This window comes from Urocitellus parryii, chromosome X, assembly GCF_045843805.1.
Source record: "Urocitellus parryii isolate mUroPar1 chromosome X, mUroPar1.hap1, whole genome shotgun sequence".
NCBI lineage: Eukaryota > Metazoa > Chordata > Mammalia > Rodentia > Sciuridae > Urocitellus > Urocitellus parryii.
This window is the reverse complement of record NC_135547.1, coordinates 42,262,370-42,284,446: the sequence shown is the minus strand read 5'-3', so window position 1 is coordinate 42,284,446 and position 22,077 is coordinate 42,262,370. Positions and strand designations below refer to the sequence as shown.

The 22,077-nt window shown below is 31.4% G+C and overlaps 1 protein-coding gene across 2 annotated transcripts in view; it reads left to right on the top strand.

Annotated features, from left to right (window-relative positions):
- The window catches only part of Radx (RPA1 related single stranded DNA binding protein, X-linked), a 59,909-nt gene that overhangs the window by 10,856 nt on the left and 26,976 nt on the right, over positions 1 to 22,077 (top strand). The window contains exons 4-10 of one of the 2 annotated variants that reach the window (XM_026402663.2): positions 7,256 to 7,364; positions 7,567 to 7,658; positions 7,751 to 7,873; positions 10,741 to 10,845; positions 12,242 to 12,406; positions 13,406 to 13,566; positions 16,793 to 16,968. In XM_026402663.2, the coding sequence (XP_026258448.1) occupies positions 7,256 to 7,364; positions 7,567 to 7,658; positions 7,751 to 7,873; positions 10,741 to 10,845; positions 12,242 to 12,406; positions 13,406 to 13,566; positions 16,793 to 16,968 (931 nt within the window). The remainder of the gene's footprint in view (positions 1 to 7,255; positions 7,365 to 7,566; positions 7,659 to 7,750; positions 7,874 to 10,740; positions 10,846 to 12,241; positions 12,407 to 13,405; positions 13,567 to 16,792; positions 16,969 to 22,077) is intronic. The other variant, XM_026402664.2, reaches the window with a different exon arrangement.

Genomic DNA, 22,077 nt, shown 5'->3' with positions numbered 1-22,077 from the left:
AGTGTATATTTCTGAAGAAAAAGAACACTTTATTAAATAATCACAATACAGTTACAAAAATCAGGAAATTTTAAATTGATACAGTATTTCTAATATTTAGTCAATGTTCAGATTTTGCCAATTGCAATCTTTAAAGGGCTTTTCAAATTAGTATTGATATCAAATTTTTGATATCTAAAAATCTTAAATATTTTAGAAGCATTAGAATTAATGTAATTTTTTTGTACCAGTACTTAAAAATTTAACCACATCCCAGTCCATTTTATGTTTTATTTTGAGACAGGATATCTCTAAGTTGCTTATGGCCTCACTAAGTTGCTGAAACTGGCTTTGAACTTGGAAGTCCTCCTACCTCAGCCTCCTTAGCTACTGGGATTATAGGCTTGTGCCACGCACCCAGCCTCGAATTAATAATTTAAATGATTACTTTTAGATTTGGATGTAATTTTTAGTTTCCTTTTTCAGAATTATAGATAGCATCCCTCAATAAGATTTTTATCTTATAATAGTTTTATTCTGAATCTTTATTTCTGTATAATATCTATTCTTCAGCTAATCCATTAAAATTAATTACCAAGATTATTGCTCAGGTAATTATAGCAATTATTCATTGTTTTCTTAAATGTGTGTTTATTTGGAAAACCTCATATGATTTTATTTCAGGGTACCAGGGATTGAACTCAGGGGCACTTGACCACTGAGCCACATCTCCAGCCCTTTCTTATATATACATATATATTTTTATTTAGAGAAAGGGTCTCACTGAGTTGCTTATTGCCTTGCTGTTGCTGAGGCTGACTTTGATCTCATGATCCTCCTGCCTCAGCCTCCCGAGCTGCTGGGATTACAGGCATGTGCCACCTGATTTTTATTTAAAATTTAAGTATTTTTCAAACATTGGCCTGTCTTACTAAATGAAGAAGTTATTACCTACATAATTTATGCTTAGTCCTTTGACTAATTAGAATTTACTATAGAAAGATAAGAAATTAAATTGATAGAAATATTGTGATTTACTTGAGAAAATATAGTAAAAGTGAGCAAGAGGAAGCTAATTCACAGCATGATTTTTTTTTCTAGTACTAGGGATTGAACCCAGAGGCACTGTACCACTGAGCTACAATCCCAGTCCTTTTATATTTTATTTTGAGACAGGGTCTCACTAAGTAGCTTAGGGTCTCATCAAATTGCTGACAGTAGCCTTGAATTTGTAATCCTCCTGCCTCGACCTCCCAAATCAGTGCTGTAATTCGGAGCTGGCACCACCACACCCAGCTCCAAATACACATTATTATATTACACAACCATGCATATCCAGGTGACAAAATTCCTTTAGTAAGGATTGAGACATTATTCCTATAGTAAGGATTGAGACCTAGGGCATACTCCAGTTACTGCATCCTCCACCCATGCCCCACATGATTAGTTTTAAAACCCAGTTATTCCACTCACATTGTTAATTTATTGAATATATTAATTCACTGATTGGGTTACAGTTTTCATAATTTAAATTTCAGCTCCGAATTACAGCATTAACATATGAGATTGGGGGACATCTTATATTCAAACCAAACAAAATATTTTTAAAACATGCCTTTTAGTGTTTAAAAGAGTTTTACTGCTTATTAATGTTAGTCATTAATTTTCTCCCATATTTTCTTGATAAGTAACAGAGTTCCTTCTCTATCAGGGGTCAACAAACTGTTTCTGTAAAGTTTCAGATAATACATTAAACATTGCAAGCTATATGGTCTCCATTGCAGCTACTCAGCTTTACCTTTGTAGAGTGAAGACAAACATATATGATATATAAGCATATGAACATTACTGTGTTGTAATAAAACCTTATTTACAAAAAAAGCCACCTGTAATCTGTAGTTTACATAGCCTACATATATAAGTAGATCTGAACTTTGGCTATAAGTTTGAATTGCTTGGGGAGCTTTGAAGAACCATTAGCACTCCCAATTGATTTAATTATTCTAAGAAGGAGACTAAGGCTCCTCAGTAACCAGGCACAGTGGTGTACAGTGGTGCCTGTAATCTCAGGTCTTTGGGAAGCCGAGGCAAGAAGATCACAAGTTCAAGGTGAGTCTGGACAATTAGTGTAACCCTGTCTCAAAATAAAAAATAAAAAGGCTGGTGGTGTAGCTCTGTGACAGAGTGCTTGCCTAACATGCATGAGGCCCTGGGTTCAATTCCTAATAACAGAAAAAATTAAAAAATAAAAATATAAATATGAAAAATGAAACCCATAGCTGATTATAATAATACATCTAGGGTTGAGAACTATGAATTTATGATCTTTAAAAATTACCTATCTCAAACTGATGAATGATCTTATAGAGGGGGAAAAAAGGCATTTCTGTAAACCACACTAGGCACAGGAGGTAAAAAGTAATCTGTAGTTCTATCCTTCAAAATTAGTTAATGGGGGACAGTTATGTACAATAAACAAATTAAAGTACAAAGAAACATTAATGACAATAAACAGATAAAGATGTGATAGACAAGAAGAGAAGAAATGAATGAAACGTAATAGAAGAAGGAATGGGCAAATGAGTAGAATAGATTGGGTAGGAGAAACTGTAAGCAAAAGTTAGGAAAAATACATGGTTGTTTAAATGTTATGAGCAATGTGAATGAGAAATAGTATGCAATCAGGGTAGTGTTGGTTAGTAGGGAATAGGGGACTTAGGTACCATCACAATCTTCTAGGTTTTTATATTATAAAACAAACTATTATGGTAATTTATCTTAGCTTATTTTTCATATTTATACATTTAGCACTAAGTTAGAGAAACTATGATGTAATTTTTTATTTTCAGTTGTAAATGGACACAATGCCTTTATTTTATTTATTCTTCTTTTTATATGGTGCTGAGGATTGAACCCAGTGCCTGTAACTTGCTAAACAAGCACTATACCAATGAGCTACAACCCCAGCCCATGGTGTAACTGTTTTAAAAGTTGAAATAAATGAAAACATATAAAAATGAAAATTCTATTGCAAAATAATTTATTTGCTGGTTGTGGCATTGTATTTTTTATACATTATTCTGTCTGTCTTTTATAAAATAATATTCAGATGGCATACCCAATAATAAACTATTTAAGATCTTGGGATTTCCAAACTATATTGAATAATAGATATTGAGATGATAGTATCAAATATTTTTGGTTTGGGGGAGGAGGTTATTTATTTAATTAGGAATCCTAGCATTTTAGAGCTGTGAGGAAACTTGAATGTAATCTAGTAAGAATATGAGTATAAAAAGCAACTTTGTAAAATGCAAACTATTTTCTAGGTACAAGGTGATATTATGTAATACAAGCTTTATTTGCTTCTGTATGAATAGATTGAATATCATAAAGGTAAAATGAATTTTTCTAATCACATGGCTAGAAATAGAAATCAGGTTCTTCATCCTGTTAATTGTTTCCAACATAGCAAATTCTTAGAAAAATGTAATTAGTTGAGATAAATAAGAATTAGAAAGCCCAAATGGCTTTATAACTATTAAATTAATTGAAACATATTAAAAGTCTTCTCACAAGGAAAATATCAGGTACATCATTTCATGGAGACAGTCTACCACATTCAAGGAATATATCCTTCCAAACAATTCCAGAGAATAAACTGAGTTCATACTTTCGAACTCATTCGTTAACACCAATATACCTATAATAATCAAAACTGAACAAGAATAGTGTGAAACCAGAAAATTATAGGCCAGCTTCAGCCATGAACACATATAAAAATATTTTGAATAGAATATTATCAAACTCAATTTGTTTGTTTATAGAAAAATCATGCAATGTGACCAAGTTATATTTTTCCCAACAGTTGATTTTACATATGAAAATCTGTATCACCTATCACATTAACAGATTGAAAATAATTATTATCCTAAGAGATACACAAAAGGCATTTTAAAACCATTCTTCATTTTAAATAGGAAAATAGAGGGCTGGGGTTGTGGCTTAGGTAGAGTGCTTGCCTAGCATGCATGAGGTATTGGGTTTGATCCTCATCACCACATAAAAATAAAAATAAAGATAAAAAATAGAAAATAGAAAGAGAAGGGAACCATTCTTAACCTGACAAAGGGTATTTACAATATCAAAACAAAACAGCAAACACCGTTATAATGGGACAAGTTTACAATACTCCTTTATAAAATAAGAAAATAAAAATTGATGGAAAGGATGTAGAGAAAAAAGAACTCCAATACACTGTTGAAGGGAATGTAAATTAGTTCAGCCATATGGAAAACAGGATGGAGATTATTCATAAAGCTAAAGATTAAACTACCATATGATTCAGCTATACCATTCCTAAGTATATATCTGAAGGAAATGAAGTCTGTCCTCACACGAGATCTCTCACATACATGTTTATCAAGACACTATTCACAATAGCTAAGATATGGAATCAGCCTAGTTGCCCATCAATGGATGAATGAATTACAAAAATTATGGTGTATATATGCAATGGAGTATTATTTCGCCAAAAAATGAAATCTTGTCATTTGTAGGAAAATGGATGGAACTAGAGGACATCATGTTAAGGGAAATAAGCCAGACATAGAAAGACAATTATTGCATATTCTGTCTCATAAGTACAAACTAAAAAGTAGAAGGGGAAGGGGAAGGGGAAGAATGGGAAGAAAAAAGAAAAGAAAAAAAGTCAATCTCCAAGTAGACTAGTGATTACTAGGGACTGGGTAGGGGAAGAAGTGAGGGTGGAAAAGGGTGAATGGTTTGATCAATGCATGCTGTATGCATGTATGGAAATATCACTATGAATCCCTTTAATGTGTAAAATTAATATTTTAATAAAATTTTAATGAAGAGCATATATACTTCCCATTAATGTTTCTATTTAACCAATTAAGTCCCAAATTTTCAATTCTGTGAATATTTTAGCAAAATTGACACAGGTGTGTTAAATAACTTGGAAATAACAATATAAAGCTTATGTATTATAATATTAATATTATACTATAATATAATGTAATTATCATCATTGTATGATTAATTATGTGATATATAATAATCATATAGTATATATAATTATATACCATATACTATATTTAAGTTTTTATAGAGTTCTACACCTGGAATGATGGGACAAAATTGGTTAATGTTGCACTGGCAGTCCTAGCCAGTGTTAGAAGACAAAAATGCATTATAGATACAAAGATTTAGGGACTGGTGTTGTGGCTCAGCAGTAGCACCCTCGTCTAGCATATGCGAAGCACTGGGTTTGATCCTGAGCACCACATAAAAATAAGTAAATAAAATAAAGATATTGTGTACAACTACAACTTAAAATATTTTTTAAAAATATATAAGGATTTAAAAACTACAAAACACTCATTATTTACAAGTTAAAAGTATTTCTGCACAGAAAATCCAAAGTGTTAAAAATAATAATATATTTTCAAGTTTAGCTATAGCATAACTTTACAAGTCAACTAATTTTGTAAATTTCACTACTAAAGAGTTAGAAGTTATAATTTAGAAAGTATTATTTATGGTGTCAACAATTTTATGGTATAAGGTATCTAAAAATAAATCTAGCAGAAGATATGTAAAACCTCTTTGGAGATGATTATTAGAGATTATTGAAAGACATTAAGAAAGCCCTATATAAATGAAGAAGTGTCCCATATTCACAGGTAGGAGGTCATCCTCCATTTCATCAGTATTTAAAGTCCTCCCAAATTGATCTATATAGCTTTAAAGTTATTCCATCAGGGTTTTTTTTCTAGAACTAACAAACTGATTCTAAAATTCATGTAGATGCACATTAACTGCCAAGAATAGTCAAAACACTTCTGAAGAATAGGGGAATAAAGAGAGTGAGGACTTGTCCTATAAATATCAATAATTATAAAGCCATAGTGTTTAAAATAATGTGGTATTGGTAAAAAAAAATATATGGACAAATTGACCAGTGTGTCCAAATATGGAGCCAACATAAAGCCCTATGCATAGAATTTTTATGTAGATGTGTCATATAGAGCATCAAGGAAAGAGGCACTTTTCATCCCATTATATAAATCAATCCAGGTATAGAAAATGCTTAAATGTGAAAGGCTAAACTTTTAAAACTTAACAGGAGAATTTATAGAAAGTAACCTGGAGTTTGATCTTGGGATGAGAAAGGATTTCTTAGAGAAGATATAAGAAGTAGTAACATTAAAAATATTAATAACCATAACTGCATTAAAAGTGTGATATGCAGCCATTAAAAGAATGATATGCAGCCATTAAAAGAATGATATGCAGCCATTAAAAGACACCATAAAAAGAATTAAAAAAAAAACAAGTAACAAAATGGGTGTAAGCTCAAGATCAGCAGAATTAATAACCAATATATAAACAATTACAAACAGAAAAAGGTAATATAACATAAAAAATGACAAAATACACAGCCATTTTAAAAAGAGGATGCATAGGTGAACTGTAAGTATATTAAATATTGTTCAAAATAATTAATATAACGGAAGTGCAGACCAGTATCACAACAAACTGTTACATTACCAGGTTTACAATAAGTAAGAAATTTGGCTCTAACAAAATTTGGAGAGAATGTGTATCAGTAGGAATTTACATATTGCTACTGTAAGTATGTTCATTACTTAAAATAATTTGGGCTTATCCTGTAGAGTTGAATATTTACACATAATACAACTCAGGGATTTCAATTCTAGGGGTACTAACTTAGAATCTCTTGCCTGTGTGCACAGGAAGATATATAAAAGTATGTATAACAACCTTGTTTGTAATAAGAAAAACATGGAAATAATCCAGGTTATCTATCAACACAGTAATGGCTAGATAAATTATAGTATTTTATCACACCAGAACATTATTCAGCCATGGAAATTTTTTAAATCCCAATTACATATAGCTACATGTATAAACTTTAGTGATATAATGTTAAGTGAAATATAACCCCAGAATACTACGTTCAAAAGCAAAGCCAAGCAGTATTTTGTTTAGGCAAAAAGTCATAAGAGAAAACTTTTCTTAACTTAAGGAAATTATCAAAAACAAAGATATGGTTAAGCTTTGGTGGGAAGATAAGTTAATGTTTAATGGAGGTGGAAGAAACCATTAATACTGGTCTACTTTTCTAGTTGTCAGATCAAAAGTGCGTAGTCTATGTTTTTGTTGTGTAATTTATACATATACATATTCTTTAGTATATATTAAATATTAAAGTAATATATTTGCTTTTCAGAAATCTGCCTCAATCTTCGAGATCCTCCAACTAATATAATTATAATTCCAGAAAAGCAGGTGAAACCAGAATGGAGATTGCCAAAATTAAACCACAGATTTATCACAAGGTAAAACAGTTTCTTGTAAAATGTCTTCAATATTAATTTTCGAACATTAGATACTGAAAAGTAATTCAACATAATTTGCTTAAAATCTATCTAGAATTTGCTTTAGCAATTATGAACATATACATTTTCATAGGCATTACTATACGATGTTTTTTTACTATTTAAATATATAATATCTATTTAATAATTTTGATTTTTTTAGATCAGAACTGGATGATATGCCAGAAAATCATATCTGTGATGTTATTGGCATGTTAGCTTTTGTAGGAAGGGTGCAACGGTCAAAAAAGAAAGGTAAGCATTAAATTTGAAAATGATAAAAAGTATTTCAGTCTTGTTTTCAAATGCATAAATCAGCATTTATTTTTAATATTCTATCCATATAGAAAACCGTGAAGACTTTTGGTCATATCGCTGGATTCACATTGCTGATGGAACATCAGAGCAACCGTTTATAGTGGAACTGTTTTCTACATCTCAGCCAGAAATCTTTGAAAATATTTACCCAAGTACTCAATTCTTAATATTTTTATCTTTTTATTTTGGGAAATGAGAGTTTGCTTTTCAAATAGTATAATAAGCTGACATACAGAAGTGACATGATATTGAGTTAGCAATCTCAAGCAGTCCAACAGCATATTTACATCTTTTCTATATTAATATCATATTTAATGTTATACATATTAATTACCTGTTGCTTGTCTATTCAAAATTATATTAGAATTGAAATAAGATTTTCAGAGAATCCAGTGCTCTTGTCCATTTTCATTGTTAGAATTTCACACATAAAAAATATAATTTCTTTTGTATCCATTTGGAAATTGACTAAATAGACCCATTAAAAAATCAAAGACTTGCCAGGCATGTTGTCATACACCTATAATTGCAGTGGCGTTGGGGGCTGAGGCAGGAGGATCATGAGTTCAAAACCAGACTTAGTATAAGCAATGAGCTAAGCAACTCAGTGAGACCTTATCTCTAAATAAAATATAAAATAGGGGTGGGGATGTGGCTTAGTGGCTGAGTATCCCTGAGTTCAATCCCTGGTATACCCCACCCCACCAAAAAAATCAAAGACTTTACCAATGTGACATTAATTGGTAAATGATTTGCAGACTATGTAATTAAATAGTGATAATGACAAGTATGATTCATTTGAGTATTAAATTTATATTAGGTTGGTGGTATTATACCAGCTGGTCAGTATTTTGCTTACTTTGGCATTGACTTTTTCCCAGTGTGTTCATTCAGATGTAAAGGTATCATTCCCCTAGTTTTATTGATTTGAAAATATTTTAGATACATAGGCTATTCTTTATATTTATCATTGTAAAAAGTACATTTAATACTTTTAATCAATTTTAATGAGATTTTTCTTATTTGAATTCAGACTATTTTAGATATTGCATACTGTTTTGTTATTTTTACTTGCCAACACTGAGGAAGTCTCCAATATTTACTGTTTATTATTTTTTAATCCAGTAATGAGATTGAAGTTGTAGATCCCTATGTCACCTACAGACCATATACAGTACTGTTTTGCTGCCCTTTTGTTCTCTATGCAATATAGTATTTCACATCTGCTTCATAAGAGTCTATCCTTGGCTTATGAAATACATTTTTAAATATATTTGAATACAATTGAATCTCACTCTAATTTATCAGGGATGAAACAAAAAGCGAGTTTGGGCCATATCAAGGAAATTGACTTCCATGGTCAGAATTCTATGATCTCTCATGTAACTTCTTTGGAGGGCAAAAATGATTGGCACTGATGACCTCTTGTGATAATTCCATTACCTCATTTTAGGTGGGCTTTATACTCAAGTACTCTCTGTTTGTAGCCACTTTAAGCAAGTAGCTGACATGAGTTTTGGGTAAAGCTCACAGAAAGTTTGTCAAGCAAACATGTTCTATTTTTTAATGATAATGTGAAATACCTCTTTCTAAGAAAGGTATTATAGACCTTGGTGAAATTTATTCTAGTACAACAATTATAATTCATTTTTGCCAATGAACCAAGAATGAAGAGAAAAAAATCATTAAATGAACGGTGTGAGTATTAAGTGTGCTTTAGCTTGTTCAGGGAAGCATGGCCAAGGGTCTTCTGGAAGAATACCAAAATCCTTTGATAGAACTACAGGTTTTTTGTTTTGTTTCACTGTCAGGAAGGTAAAGAACTAAGGGGAGCTAATTATGTGTGTTTATTATGTACTAGATGCTTAAAGCTACTATCTCATTTTTTGTTCCCAGTTACCTTTTAGAATGTTGATTTTATAACAGATTTCAGGTGGGAAAGCAAAGATCCAGAGGGATTAAGTTATTTTCTGGATTTCAAATCACTAGAAATCATTAGATTTTTAATGGCTGTAAGTTAGAATTAGAGACTTCTTTATTTTTTAATGTCAGGTTTTTTTTGTGGAAATAATGCAACCTTAGATCTAGTCTTCTAGCAGATTTTTAGAGGTGTCTTTAGTATGGATATGTTAGCATCTTTTGCCATTAATATTCATATGTTTCTAGTTTTTGAAATAAAGAAAAATTATATAAATTAGTATCATTCTTAGCATTTAAACAGATTTCCTTTTTGTTACAGAATAAAGAACTTATAGAAGAGATATAGCAAATGAAATTATAGTTATGCTATTGAAAATTTTTTATCTTAAAAAGAAACCACTTTGTGTAATAACTCAAACTTACACTTATTTCTTCATTTTCTATTTTGTAAGATAACTCTTTTGACATATGATAAGTTAAATAATGTTGTATTTATGAAATTTTTTAGTCTCAAGGCATGCAAACTCATTCAGGAATTCTTTGTAGCCTATCCAATAGGGTAGAAGAAGAAAAAAAAGACAGGTGATATAAAACCATCATTGAGCCTTGAAGTCTAATTAAGATAAATACATGAGAAATACAAAACGCTCACATAAGCAAATACAAATAATCTATAGCCATATATTGTAAAAGGAGTTGGAGTAATTTGGGGTTTTGTGTTAAATTGAGTTAGTTAATCAGTGAAAGGATCATGGAGAAAATTTTTTCTCTGTAGGAAATAACTATTCATTCTCAGTTGTTTGCCCAATTAGAATGATTCTCACACTCTTCATCTTTGCAACAGGCAAATGACTTTCATTACATGCTGCTCCATGTGTGGTGAGAAGACCATTATCACCAATATCACCTAGGAGCTTATTAGAAATGCAGAATATCAGGTCCCCTTCTAGATCTACCGAATCTGAATTTGTTTTTTCACAATAGTCCTCTGTGATCCCTGTGTTCTTTAAAGTTTGAGAAACTGTATGTGAGCTCCTCATCTTGGTATGTACTCTTTGAAATGCAAAATTAATTTCATAAGTGTTTTCATTTTCTACAGTGACATATTTTGTGTGTACACAGTTGAAAGTTGTCAGAAATGACACTCAAGTACCTAAACTTCTTTACCTCACTACTACAAATGAGAGCCGAGTGTTTATTACTGGTAAGTAAATTCTTTGTATATTCTTTACTAGAAATGTAACATATTTTCTTTACCAGAACCTTTAGTATAGGGTTTTATTTTATTTTGGTTGTAACATTCAACTACAAGTTAGCTTTATTTTAACCTCCATTATCACTATAAACATACTTTAACAAAGACTATTTGGCCTTTGAAGTATATTGCTTCTAGATTACTTCTGATTGAAGAAGTGATTTTGTGACTCATTAGAAATTTGTGTTTTTTGTACTTTGGTTGACTTTAACTTCTGCTTGACATAAAATGTAGATAATCCCAAATTGCTTGCTGTATTGAAGACTGGTAGGCCCAGTACCACAATGTAGATTCAGTTGACATTATTTTTAAATCATACTCAATAAAAAAATGTGTGTCAATTTTTGACCCAAGATCTCACATTTTATTTATATTAAGAAGAATCTCACTGCTTTTGTATAAGTGGGACTTCCAGATCTGTGGGTTTCATACTCAAAATCCAACAAAGCATGAATCAAAAATATTTGAAAAAAAAATTATCTGTACTGAACACGTACAGAGTTTTTTTCTTGTTATTAATCCCTAAGCAATATAGTAATTTACATAGCATTTACACTCTATTAAATATTATAAGTAATCTAGCAATGATTTAAAATATATGAAAGGTTTACATGAGTTACATGCAAATAAATAGATTTTATACAAAAAACTTTAGAATACACAAGTTTGATTATCTGCAGGAGTCTTGGAACCAATTCCCACAGATATTGAGGGACAACTGTACATTCTTTTTCTCAAAAACAAGTAAGATAAAAGTTTCCAAATCAGAGAATAGTGTGGAATGGAATTTTTACCAGAATTCTACAATGTTGGTAATTTATGAATATGTCAAAGAAAAGTTCCAGGAAAGACTTAACATATATTTTAGTCAATACCTTATTTTATAAATACAAACAATATCAGATGCAAATATGCCACTTTTAAGTATGTTTTAAGAACATGAATTTAAATGGTAAACTGTTTTTAATACACGGTTTAGTTTTGGGATGATCTTATACATTCAGATTAATAAGGGATCTAAAAATCAGGTTTTTTCAGAAGATGCCAACCATTTGAATAGTTAGAAAAAGTTTATTATTTTTTCCTTTTCCTGTGGTTTTTAGCATCTTGTAGACAATTGCAGTTCAGTCTATTTAAACTCTAATGTGTCTTATTTTCTTGGGATTTGTTTACTATCTTTGGATAAATGTGCAACATAGTGAATAAGTGAACTTGACTTTTTTCTTGGTGATATGAAACTGTTTTAATATTAAACTTTTATACAAAGAAGTCCATACAGTTTATTACAGTGACCTTTTTATTTCTTGTTGTTTTTTTTTTTATGTTCTACCCTTCTTGCAAAAAGGTCATAGAGGCCAGCCATATACCTACGATACCAAGGTAAAAAACTTTATTCAGTGGATTAAAACAAAGACCGATTCTGGGGAAATGAAGAATACTGTTATTGGTGGATATTACCCCTATCCACCAGTGCCAGAAACATTTTCCAAGTATAGTAATTCTGTCAAAGGTACTAATGTAATTGCCAGTTTCTTCATGATTTGTTTATATGCTATACATATGGTGTATACTATTTCAAGTAGTCATCTTTATTCTTTTATAGGAGTGAATTCAAGGGTAGCAACACACAATGATGATCATGAGGTCTTACTGTAGACCTAAAAATACATGTTGTGTTTCCTAAAGGTTAAAGTTTAATTTTTATTAGACTGGAAGAAAAGAGAAAATGTAAAAGATAACTGGGGGTAATATTTTGATTTAATGTCGTTGAGAACAGATCTGACTTTGGTAGGTCCCAACTACTATGATACTATACAGAAAGACTAAAGATATTTAAAAGAGACTCTGGGAGATTTAATATGTATATAATGACATCTGTATTATGCTACTCTTGTGAAATGATATATTGTGTATAATGTAATTTAGTGCAACCTTTAAATGAAAATGACAACAGAATCAATGAGTAGCTAAATTATAATTGAAGTACTGATGGGAGGCCTGACATTTACATTTTTAATAGAATTATTATATAACAGTTGAAAATTTTAACATGATCTTGTTCATTTTTAAAAGCTATGAGATGATTGAACAGTTTGGGGAAAACATAAACTTTGCAGAGCTAAACTATCACTATTTAAATATTGGCATCCTCTTATTTATCATAATGTTAGCAATGTTTTATATATGGTTGAAAAATTAAAATGTGTTTTTTATGCAGCAATAGACAACACTTTATACTTTGAAATATGATATATAAATTACATTCAGTATGCAAAATTTCTGTTACAAATGAATACTTCAGACTGGAAGCCTGTATCACAATTTAACTGATAAATTAATTTTGCCTATTTTACAAAAATTACATAAGAGGATGACAAATATAAACACAAAGTCTCACATTTAATGTAGCAAGTTTATAATTTTATGTTATGAAATTATATTGCAAATCTAATTTTTATCGTTTCAGTTCTTTAAAACTTACAATTTCTTTGGAATTACTCTTTTGCAGTTGAGTCGCTCTTGACAGCTATAAGTGAAGTGAGGAAGGAGATTGAAGACTTGCAGTATAGGGAACAAAAGCGCATTGCAATTCAGGGGATAATTACTGTTATAAAGTATATCCCCCATGGCTGTGCAACTGAAAGTGCCTCAGCATCAGAAACACTTCTGGTATGGTGCCAGAGAAAGCACTGTGATCATAATTACAGTTGGTACCTTGTACATTATATATTGACTCTTAATGATGTAAACCTCATAGAGAAATCTTACTTGAGCATTTTGTTTGTTTCTTTTTTTCATCATTTATTTTGTGGTAGATGGAGATAATGGTCACAGCCTCTGACATTTCCCAAGGCCCTCAAAACTTGTTTTTTGCTTTCTGCATAATTTGAGCCTATCATGAATATCTTAAACTTCCATTGGTATATATGACTAAATTTGTTTTCTTAATTTTTGTCCAGGCCAAAATTACAAGAAGTCTTCCACAGAAAGTTTTTACCTCTGTATCTGACATGATAGTACTTCCTAGGTTTTATAAGAGATAGCAATAACTTTGGTAAAATAAATGATATAGTAAAAGAGGCCAGTTCTGGAATTTAGGCACAATCAAGACAAAATAATTTTCCCACTGAGTTTGATTTTATCTTTTAAAAAACTGTGTCTATGGTTATTGCTATTTATATATAAATAAGCATTTAGACCAGGCACCGTAGTACACACCTATAATCACAGGGACTTTGGAGGATGAGACAAGAGTATTGCAAGCTTGAGGCCAGCCTCAAGCTTAGCAAGACCCTCAACAATTTAGGAAGACCCTGTCTCAAAATATAAAAAGGACTGAGGATGTAGCTCAGTGTTAAAGCACCTCTGCCCTCAATACCCCCTACCAAAGAAAAATTATTTAGTCAAAATTTTTCAGATATACTACTTAAGAAGACTTTTATCTTCCTCTTTAAAATATTTAATAGCACATAGATTAGATTTCATCATCTTCATAAAAGCAAAATCATAATTATCAAGTTATCATGAATATCAAGTTTTCCCCAACTCTTAAAATGATGAAAACACAGATAAACTAAAATTAAAGTCTTTTAAGAGAGAAATATTTTTTATTAGAGTATTATAGTTTATACATAGTAGTTGGGTTCGTTTTGACAAAATCATATACATGCATCAAATTTGATTTACTTCATTTAGTCCCTGTTCCCCTGCTTTACCTCCCTCTTTTCACCCCCTATTCTCCTGCTCTATTCTGCTGATCTTCATTTTGTTCATTTATTTATTTATATTTGATTGATGCTTTTTACACATACATAAAGATGAAATTTCCTGTGGTATACTTATATATGTACATAATATGATTGTGTAAAATTAATTATTCTGCATTTCTTTCCCCTTCCCATCTCTCCTCCCTCCCTCTCAATCTCCTTCTACTGCACTGACTTTCCCTATATCTTTATGATATCCTACCCATGTCTTTTTTCTCCTTATTTTGCTCTAGCTTCTGCATATGAGAGAAAACATTCAACTCTTGATTTTCTGAGTCTGGCCTATTTTGCTGAGCATAATGTTCTCAAATTTCCATCTATTGACTAGCAAATGCCATAATTTCATTCTTCTTTAGGGTTGAGTTAAACTTTTCTGTGTACATATACCACATTTGCTTAATTAATTCATCTATAGACCAGCACCTGGGCTGATTTGGCTATTGTGAATGGGCACAATTCACATTGATGTAGCCATATCAGTATCATATGATGATTTTAGTTCTTTTGGATAAATATCAAGCATTGAGATAGCTTGGTGATATGGTGGTTCCATTCCTAGTTCTTGAGGAATCTCCCTACTGCTTTCCAGAGTGGTTGTACTAATTTTTAGTCCTACCAACAATGTATATGAATATACATTTTCCCCCCACATTCTTGTCATAATTTTTCATTATTTTTATTCTTAATACTTGCCATTTAGACTGGAGTGAGATGAAATCTCAGTGTAGTTTTTATTTGCATTCCCTTAATTGCTAGAGGTGTTGAACTTCTTTTTTCATATATTTGTTGGACTTTTATGTTTCTTCTTTTGAGAAATATATGTTTAGTTCTTTTGCCCATTTATTGATTGAATAGTTTTTTGGTGTTAAGTTTTTTTTCAGTTCTTTATATATTCTGAATATTAATACCTTGTTGGAGAAGAATCTGGCAAAGATTTTCTGCTATTCTGTAGGCTCTATCTTTACATTCTTAATTATTTCCTTTACTGTGCAATAATATTTTAATCTGATGGCATCCCACTTATTGATTCTTGGTTTTATGTCTTGAGCTTTCAGTCTTGTTAATGAAGTCAGTGCCTTCACCAATATGATAAGAGTGTTGTCCCTGTGTTTTCTTCTAGCATTTGTAAGATTTCTAGTTTAATTCCTAAGTCTTTGATCCACTTTAATTTGACTTTAATACAGGATGACAGGTATAGATCTAGTTTCATCCATCTACATGTAGATATCCAGTTTTTCTAGCACTCACCTTTTGTTAAAAAGGCTCTTTTCTCTGCTGGGGATGTGGCTCAAGCGGTAGCGCGCTCGCCTGGCATGCGTGCAGCCTGGGTTCGATCCTCAGCACCACATACAAACAAAGATGTTGTGTCCACCGAAAACTAAAAAATAAATATTTAAAAATTCTTTCTCTTCTCTTCTCTTCTCTTCTCTCTCTCTCTCTCTCTCTCTTTCTAAAAAAAAAAAGGCTCTTTTCTCCAATGTATGTTTTTGCCACCTTTGTAAAGGATCAGATGAATTATCATGTGAATTTGCCTCTGTGTCTTTTATTCTGTTCCAGTGGTCTTCATATATATATTGATGCCAGTGCCATGCTATTTTTGTTACTATAGCTCTGTAGTATAATTTGAGATCAAGTATTGTGATGCTTCCTGTATCACTTGGTCAGGATTGCTTTGACTATTCTGGTTCTTTTATTCTTCTGAATGAATTTAAGGACTGGTTTTTCTAGTTCTGTGAAGAATAACTTTGGTATTTTGATGGAAATTGTATTGAATCTATATGTTGCTTTTGGTAGTATGGCCATTTTATCAATATTAATTCTGCCTATCCAAGATCATGGGAGGTTTTTCTATCTTCTAAGGTTTGAATCAGTTTCCTTCTTTAGTGTCATATAATTTTCATTGTAGCAGTTCTTAACTCTTTTGTTAGATTGATTCCCAAGTATTTTATTTTGTATCCTGTTAATTTGCTGAATTCATTTGTCAGTCTGGAAGTCTTCTGTTTAAGTTTTATGGGTCTTCTAAATATAGAATCATGTCATCAGCAAACAAAGATAATTTGAATTCTTCTAAAAGATTAATAGTTTTGTGAATTATTTTTAAAATGTTCTCCCTAAATTGTTGGTTTTAGAATGATAACCAACCCTCAACATCTCAAGCAGCTAGAGAAGAAAGTCATAGGCAGGAAAGAGATGGTAAATGGCATCAAGATGACAGGCCTATGAGTCCTCAGTGTTTTCAAAGTACATCTGCAAGTTTGAGTCCCAGCAAGAAAAGAAGAATTCTTCAGGGCCCATATGCTAAACCGTAAGTCACTTGTATCAAGTATGTATATGTAAAGCAAATGATTTTTTGTTTACATATATTCTGTAAAGTAAGCAATTGTGTTAAAAGTCCTATTAACAAAAATACTGCATCTAAGTGGCTTAAACATAGAAATCCTTTGTGTCACTGTTCTGGTGGATAGAATCCAAGATCAAGATCAAAGTGTTGACAGGGTTAAGAATGTATTTTATGCTTTCCTCCAAGCTTCTGCTGGTTTGATGGTAATCTTTGGAATTGTTTAACTTGTATAAATATCACATCAGTCTCTACCTTCATCGTCACATGGTGTTCTCCCTGTGTACATGTCTGTTCAATTTCACCTTTTTATCAGGTCACGAGACATGCTGGATTAGGAGCACACCATCCTCCAGTATAAGTCCATCTTAACTTAACCAGTCACATCTTTAATAATCATACTCCTAAATAAGGTCATGTTTTCAGGTACTGAGGATTAGGAGTTCATCATACAAATTTGGTGGTGGGGGGACACAATTCCATCCTTAACAATCTTTCTGCTTGTTCCCCAAAATTCATGTCCTTCTCTCATGCAAAATATATTCACTCAGTCATAACATCACCCAAATTTTTAACTCATACCAAGATCAATTTTGGTCCAGAATCTTACCTAAATATTATCTAATCTGAGCTCAGTGTTTCATGCCTGTAATCATAGCTATTCAGAAGGCTGAGGCAAGAGAATCACAAGTATAAGTCTATCCCAGACAAGTTTTAGACAAATATCTCAGAATAAAACAAAAAAGCCTTGGGATCTAGCTCAGTGATAGAGTGCTTTCCTGGCATGTGCAAAGTCCTGGATTCAGTCCCCAGCACTGGAAAAATTAATTAATTTATGAAATATATATGTGTGTGATTATATATATTATATGTTATATAATATTATATATAATATTATATATAATATTATATATAATATTAATAAACAGATATTGAGAAATATCTGTTTAGTTCTTTTGCCCATTTATTGATTGAATTGTTTTTTGGTGTTAAGTTTTTTTCAGTTCGTTATATATTCTGGATATTACATATTAAATATATTATGCATATATATTATATATGACATTTAATATATATGCATAATATATGTAATATGTACACATATACATTATATATGTCATTTCTCATTACATATATGTTTATATATTATGCTACATATATATAACTTTTATATGTATAAAAATCTAAATCATATATAGTTGAGACTCAGGGTGATTTATATCCTAGGGCAAAATTCTCCATCTGTAAACCTGGGAAAATGGACAAGTTATCTCTCCAAAATGTAATGATAGGACAGGCATAGGATAGACATTTCCATTCTGAAATGAGAATTTGGAAGGACAAAAGGGATTATGGTTCACAAACAACTCCAAAATTTAGCAGAGAAAATCCCATTATATTTTTATGATTTCAGAATTATCCTCTCTAGTTGGATGCTATGTTCTTTATGCCCACCAAGATAGCCCCATTCCCTCAGCACTGCATGCTGTTCCCCTGGTCTAGAATTAAGGTTATGATTTCACCCTATGGAAATGGAAAGTTAGCCCTGTTCTCTGGAACCTAGGAGTTAGCCCTACCCTCAGGGTCATTCTCCCCTTTTCTTGGAGAATAACACTTATTTGCAGCTAGATATCTCTCTAAGCTCATTTTCTGCCTATAGAATCCCAGAAGTCTGACAGCATTTTTTTCCATCTCATTTCATATATGATCCTTTCAGTGTAGTCTGTCAGCCCTTTCTGCTTTGATGGTTGATTGGATCCATAAGTAACAAACCTAATCTCTTGAACAAATGTTTTTCTGTATGCACCTGTAGTGATGTCTACAGAGCAAGCTTTCTCATTGTTTTCAATATTGATAGTCTGATGATTTTGTAGATCTTCATATTCTGGGTTCTTTTTACTTGGCAATTTCCCTTTCAACTGATTTTTCTCTTCTTATATTTTAATGTACAGTAAGGAAAAACAAGGCCATAACGTCAACACATTGCTTTAAAAAAATCTCCTCAGCTAAATATATAGGTTTATCACTTACAAGTTCAACATTCCATCTAAACCAAATGCGATTTGATTCAGTCCTTTGCCACACAGTATAAGGCTCACCTTTCTAATAATACTTTCCTTATTTATCTCTGAAACATCACCAAAAGCACAGTTTGCATTCATATTTCTAACTGCATTCTGTTTGTGATGAGATATGTATTGTCTAAGATGACAGGAGCTTTCTCTCTGCAGTTCTTTCTGAGTCCTTGCAAAATCCTCCTTTAAAGTTCGTATTTCTATGAATGTCTCTTTAAGGCAGTCTAGGCCTTTTCTATATGCCCTTCAAAGTTCTTTCAGCTTTCACTTGAAATCTAATTTAAAGCTACCTTCACATTTTAAGGTATTCGTTACAACAGCAATTATACTTATCAGTACTAAAATATGTATTCATTTGCTAGGGTTGCTAAAACAGAATACAACAGACTGGATGACTTAAATGGAAGAAATGTATTATCTTACAGTTTGAGAGGCTAAATACCATAGGTCAGGTTTTTAGTAGTGTTGGTTTCTACTGAGGATTGTGAGAAATAATCTGTTCAGGTGATTTTTCTGGCAACTTTTGGTCCTTTCTTTTGGCTTACAGAAGCATCATTTCTGTCTCCACATGGACTTTTCCATGTATGCTTGTCTGTATCCAAATTTCTGCTTTCTATAAGGACATCAGTCATACAGAATTAGGCGTCCACCTACTGCAGTATGTTCTCTTCTTAAATCAACTAAATTACATTTGCAGTAACCCTATATCCAAATAAAATCACATATGGGATATTAGTGGTTAGGAATTCAACATATGAATTGGAGGGAATGAACACAATTTAACTTATAGCAGGTGCCATCTTATATGGCCATGCTCAGCATGGACTAATTTGAAAGAGTTTAAGCAGGTACTAACTTTTAAAAAATATATATGTTTATATTATTTTGAATTTTATTTTAATTTAATATATTATAGCTTACATGTTTTACCAATTTTTCAATCACAGGTCTTACCTATGTAAGGTGCAACTATTATAAATTGTAGATGATCAACATTTTCAGTTTCTTTGAAGTGTCAGGAATACAAAGATAATTATAAAGCAGACTACAGAATCATTTTAGATTTTAAGATTTTTCAACCTCTAGTCTGTGCCAAAAACCAAGTAGCAACCTTGATAGATTGACTTATTATTTCTAAAAGTTTTTAGGATTATTGTGGATTTTCAATGATTTTTTTTATTTTCATGTAATCAGCAAATGATAGTAGTTTATTTCTTCTTTTCTAATAATTTTGCCTTTTATTTCCTTTTCTTGCATTATTGTACTGTTTACAACCTCTAGTACAACATTGAACATAATTGATCAAAGATAAAGAGCATCTTTGTCTTATTTCTGAACTCAAATTTCTCAAGATTTTACCATGTAGGAATTTGGTGAATAAATTTAAAAGATAAAGTAAATTCCCTTTCAATCCTAGAAGCTAAAATTTTCTTATAATTCTAAGATGAATTTTACCAAATGTTTATTCTGATTCTATTTATCTATTAATTTTTACCATTTATTCTTGTCACATAGTTAATTACACTCATTAATTTCTTGAATATTAAATCATTTACACATTTTTATAATTTTACTTGCTTATGATATATTGCCTTTGTTATATATCAGTGGACTTGATTTTTCAATAGTTTGGTTAGCATTTTAGTACCCACGTTTATGATGAAAATGTCTATAAATTTTTTACTCATGATATTTTTGTCAGGGCTATAAATCAAGTTTATGCTGGCCACATTAAAAATAATAGGAAGAAGAATTATTCTCTGGAAGAGAATGTGTAATATTGGTATTATTTCTTCCTCAAATGTTCAGATGGATTCTAGTTAAGCCATTAGGGTCTAAGGTTTTCACTGGGGAAAGAAATTCAATTCCTTTAGTAGATTTTGGAATATTCATATTTTCTATTTCTTTGGCAGTTTTGTTTTTCAAAAGAATTCAATGTTCACATCTAAATTGTAGTACTTGTTGTTATAAAATTGTTCATATAAGTTCAAGGGTTCTGCAGATCTCGGAGATTTGATAATATACTAGGATAATTCACAGAACTCAGGAAATCACTGAACTTAACAATCACTGTTTTATTAATAAAGACTGATCAGGAATAGCCAAATTTTAAAACACATAGGACACAGACTGTGAAGGAATGTAGAGCTTCTGTGCCCTTTCTTTATGTAATACAGGCATGTTGTTCTATTGGCATATCAATGTGTTCACAGATCATAGAGCTCCATCAAGCCTTGTTACCCAGATTTTTGTTTTGTATTGTTTGTATTTAATTATCTAGGCATGATAAATTGATTCATTGACTATGTGAGTGAAGTAAATATCCATCTATCCTCCCTTCCCAGGAGGTCTGAGCTAGCTCTGTGCTCCAACTCACAGATTACTTGCTTGGTCTTTCTGGAGACAAGCCCCAATCCTGAAACTATCCAGGGACACACTAGAGTCAACTCATTAGCATAAAAAGGTACTCCTATCACTTAGAAATTCCAAACATGTTTGAAACTGTGCAAGAAAAAAATACGAAATATAACCTTTACCATGGTTCTATAACCACAGTTCTTAAGTTCAGCTATTCTGATTTTTGTTTCTAAGAAGCCCACTTGCTTCTTTTTCTAAATATTTACTGTTGAGATTCTGTATCTGCTTTGTCCATCTTTTCCTGTTTTCTTGAATGTATTAATCAGACCATTTGAAATCATGACCTGTTAACTCTAATATGTAGATTAACTATTGGTACCATAACAGTATTTAGGAGCTTATATACACCAACAATTTAATTCTAATGATAGATAGTCAACTTAAGGGCTACTGAGTGTTCTATGTTAGATTTTAAAATATAGTAAAAATCCAATAAATTATAATAAGTGGGTCATTGAAACCTCTTTTTTAATTCTATTTAATATATTTACTCTATAAACAGAGAAAGTGAACCATACCAAGGTTAGGTGAACTCTTAAAAATCATTTTCAGCATCTCCTAAGGAAAACACACTGTAGGAAAG